The 5,000-nt window shown below is 31.4% G+C and overlaps 1 protein-coding gene across 1 annotated transcript in view; it reads right to left on the bottom strand.

The window, feature by feature from the left end:
- Window positions 1-5,000, bottom strand: part of LOC122350265 (rasGAP-activating-like protein 1) — a 25,324-nt gene that overhangs the window by 17,307 nt on the left and 3,017 nt on the right. Inside the window, 3 exon segments of the mRNA XM_043246611.1 lie at window positions 657-738; window positions 829-958; window positions 2,707-2,768. Coding sequence (XP_043102546.1) covers window positions 657-738; window positions 829-958; window positions 2,707-2,768 — 274 coding nt within the window.

Raw genomic sequence — 5,000 nt, 5'->3', positions numbered from 1 at the left:
ATTTTTCAACAGTGAAAGGCTCTTATTTAATAAATGATTCTTATTTTGTTTTGTAATCATAATAATAATGATAATTATTAATCGTATTGATATGTAATACAAAATTTGGGAAACCCTGCAAACAAGCACAACGTATTAAGCCTGTACTGTAAAAATATTATTATTATTATTATTATTTTGCCCTCAAATGCTATTTTTTTACAATTATATTGCTATATTGATTTTATTTTGTAATAGTAATACATATAATAATAACAATAATAGTAATAAAAACGATGATGATGATGATGATTATTGTTGTTGTTATTATTCTATGGTCATATTAATATATAATTACATATTTTGCACAGCAAACGATAAGCATGGGGCTCATTTTATATATATATATATATATATATATATATATATATATATATATATATATATATATATATATATATATATATATATATATATATATATATATATATATATATATATATATATATATATATATATATATATATATATTAAAAGATTTTGGCATTCTTTTCTCCAATATAAGGAGAAGGAGGGAAGTGTACTGTGAATGTTTTGAACATGCAAAAGATGCAAAAGAGAGCTTTAACGGTGTGTGTTGTCTGTTTGGTAGCGTGGATGAAGTCAGAAGATCTCACCGATGTCTCAGCGCTGAGGTTGTTGTAGATGATTCTGGTGAATGGATCAGAGGTCCCGGTAATGTCACGCGGAGCCAGATCCCTGCAACCACACCAACACACACAGATGCACGGACACTCATGACAGAGGAGTGAAATCTGTCTGTTTCTGTTACGCAAGGCGGGTGCTCACCGGGCCTCGATGACGTGGCAGCGCAGGCGGCTTCTCTGAGCTTCTCTGTGCAGCTCCAGAGACAGATGAATCTCCCCCTGAACCTCTTCATCGGGATCCACACGCGTCAGGTTCAGCCAGTTATCTAAACCTGCAGGAATCACTCAGAGCTTCACTTTTTAGAACAAAACACTATTGCATATGTTTAGAAAAGGATGCATACTATTCACTATTTTATATATATATATTTATTTTTGTGCAGTATGCAGTGTTTTTAGTGTAAACCATGCACATATTTAATGTTTGCATTTGCCAGGGTATGCCGTATATAACCAGAATGCACTGCAGATAATGGATCCCACAATGCAATGCAAACCTTTCATTTATTGTTCATGCAGTTTTTAATATTTTTATTCATATTTTTTTTGCAGCTTCACTTAAGTACATCAGCTTAAACTCAATAAAAATAAGAAATGTTGTTTTGACAGTTTACCTTTTTATGTTTTTTTTATTTTATTTTAATGGTTTTAGTTAACCTGGCGTCAATCTTATCTAGACTCGATGTTTCCTATTGATTTAAAAATATTAAATCATTTATACAATTTTTAATATTCAATATTTCTGAGTTGAAAACCGAATCAAGCGCATTTAAAGATTTATCGAAGCACGCTTTTAATGCATTATTTAGATGTATTGCATGGCAAATGCAACGCTTTTGATTCTTCTTTACATTTTTGGCAGCATCGTTAAAGACAGGTGTCAAAAAAAGTAGTGCTATGATTTGCAGTCCGGGCATAGTGCATTGTGGGATACGGTATCTCGTGCGCAGAGTTTAATTCAGCTCTTTCTGCATATTATGCACAAACTGATGCGTATCTGGTGTTTGTAAATGTGCGGAGAGTTTTCCCATGATCCCGTGGGTGAGGGGTGAGTCAGTCCTGACAGGCTGCGGTGAATCATGCAGGGCAAGTGCATGCTGGGAGAACATCGCTCCTACATCACGTATGTGCCCGTAATAACTCACAGCTCACAGGGATTTACTTCAGGGTGAACGGAACCGCTGATTTTAAACACCGCGTTCAGTTTAATACTTGTTTTATAGTTAAAACTCAACATATCCCTCTGATTCTGGCATACAGTGAATGTTCCTGTTGCCATGGTGATCTGGATTATCGTAGTTGACTAAAACTAAAACCATAACAAAAAGAATTTTGTAACTTGAAATAAACATTAACTCAAATAAAAAGGAGAATATATATACATATATATATATATATATATATATATATATACACACACACACTTTTTCGTTGCATTTTAATGTACTAAATTAACTGAAGCTTAACTAAAAATGTCATTTTATACATTTAGTAATAGAAATATTAATGTAAAAGTGATTATAATAAATATATAAATAAATCAAACAAAAGTGTCATAATTATTATATATAAGCCACTATAATAATTGTGGCATAATAGTAATTAAAAACGTAATAAATTTAAAAAAAAAACTACTAAACTGGCATATAAGTGACAATAATAAATTAATAAAGTAGCATAATAGTAATATAAAAGTGATTATAACAGTAAATATAAAGTAATATATATAATAGTAATATATATATATATATATATATATATATATATATATATATATATATATATACATTATTACTGTATATTAATTTCATATTGTATAGAAATAATAATAATAAAAAAATAAAATAACAATTATTATTTTACATAAATATTTTTGTACTCATTTAGTTTTTTTTATTGTTTAAATTTAAATGTAATTTTACAGGTTTACCGTACGTGACGTGTTTCGGTTCCTGTTTTATTTTGTTAAATTTGTTTCCGCACACTCGTTATTCTTCGTTCGCAAGGCGGTTGTTCTTACCTTTGTGTTGAGCGGCAATCACATCTTTGCTCAGGGAGATTTTGCCAATCACGTCATCGTGACTGCGGCGCGAGAAAAACAAGACGAGAGTCAGAAAATCAAACCAGCAACTCACGGAAACACAGACAAGCCGAAACGAACGGAAGAGACAAAGACGAGAAGCACAGAAGCCGTCGTTTGTGTGAATGAGTTATAACCTCGAGACCAATTTAAGCCGAAACAGACAAAAGTCGGCTGTTGGAAGAAATGAAGAAACGGTAATGTCTTCGAGAGTCACTCAAAGGGGCCGTGGGTGAAGCACGCTTTAAGTGATGCCCGCGCATCGCCATGGCAACGGTTGGCGGACATGTCTGATTGCGTCAGAGTTTGTCGTCACACTGTTCAGGCGTTCAACGAGTGCCGATGAAGCACGTCCAGTCGGGTGCAAACACACTCCAATCAACGCTAATCCCACTAATTCCAGCGGCCTGTCTGTGCGGCGCAAACTGGCCTTCATTCATATTTAATATACCTTCTCGTGACATGACAACGTTCTCAAAATATCCTTACAACGTTATATGACGAGCATTCTAAGAATCTTTTTAAAATAGCGTTCTAAACGCGACAGGAAACTGTAATGTTCAAATAACGCATTATTATATTGAAAATAAAGTTGTAAAACGTTGTATAAAACATTTTTACAGCACCATATAGCAACATCAATATACCAATATACACCTATATAGACACTGGAAACTTTTTTTAATATTGCAAATAATTGTTCAAATATATATATATATATATATATATATATATATATATATATATATATATATATATATATATATATATATATATATATATATATATATATATATATATTAATATACATAATTATAATATATATATATATATATATATATATATATATATATATATATATATATATATATATAATTATATTTTGAGTAAAACAAACAAGGACATTTAAGTGTTTTTGTAAATGTTAATCTTCTGGTCACGAGAGGGAAACACATTTTAGTGTTCTTCGAATATTATAAATAAGCTTTCAAATAACTGTATATTTTGCGTAAAAATAAAGTTTGTTTGTAAATGTAAATAATATTAAAGAATGTTATATTTTGGGTAAAAGACGTTTTAAAGGTAAACAAATGTTTTAGTAACGTTTAAATAATGCTATAATCGCAACAAGAAACAGAGAAAGCGTTAACATTGATAAAATAAGAAAAAATAATAATAATTTTGGACGAATTTTAAGAGCATTTAAAAGAATTATGGTCACGTTCATCTCCATCTCTTCTTTCGAAACAGTCTGAAGACATTTGGGCATCGAGGTTACGAGTTTTGGGGTTGAGATTTTGCCTGATAGAGGTTCAAGGGCTTCCTGAAATAGACGTCATCCGAGGAGAGGAGCATATGTTGCTCTAAAACCTTTATATGCGCTTTCAGACTGTGTTTTACCGACGGTGGTTTCTGGAAGTATTCCTGGGCACATTTAGTGATGTCTTTCCAGACTCCTCTGCTGATGTTAGCGCTGTAGATGATGGGATTTGCGAACCTTTACGATCTGAAGTATTCCCCAGCCTTTTACGCTAATCTTTCACAGATTACAGAGCCTCTTTACTTCTGAGAGACTCTAAGACAGCATTTTATGTAACAGACCTGATGTCAATTAATTTAACCGGTTGCTAGATATTCTCCCAGCGGATTTTAATTTTTTGCTCCTTTGCCAGCTTTTTGAAACCTGTAGCGGGCATCGGATTCGAAACGAACTCGTTTGGTGGATAAAAGTGTAAAATTTCTCTGTTTATTTCGATGTTATCTATGCTGTGCAGCTAAATAAGCGTTTTAAATTGTTTTAAATATTAAATATAAAATATTTAAAAATATGAATTCAAACAAGCTCGCTTGGTGCATAAAGTGTACAATTTTTCTATTTAAACATCTTTACGTTATTTACAACAAGAAAACGCAACAAGAAAACGGACATTTTAAATTGTTTTAAATATTAAATATAAAATATTTAAAGTATTATTATGAATTCAAACAAGCTCGTTTGGTGCATAAAAGTGTACAATTTTTCTATTTAAACATCTTTACGTTATTTATGCTCTGCAGCGAACGAAATATGAGTTAACGTTTTATCGCAACAAGAAAACGGACATTTTAAACTGTTTTAAATATTAAATATAAAATATTGAAAGTATTATTACAAATCCGAAACGAACTCGTTTGGTGGATAAAAGTGTAAAATTTCTCTATTTATTTTGATGTTATCTATGCTCTGCAGCAAA

Source organism: Puntigrus tetrazona, chromosome 8 (genome assembly GCF_018831695.1).
Source record: "Puntigrus tetrazona isolate hp1 chromosome 8, ASM1883169v1, whole genome shotgun sequence".
NCBI lineage: Eukaryota > Metazoa > Chordata > Actinopteri > Cypriniformes > Cyprinidae > Puntigrus > Puntigrus tetrazona.
This window is presented reverse-complemented; position numbering and strand designations above follow the sequence as displayed.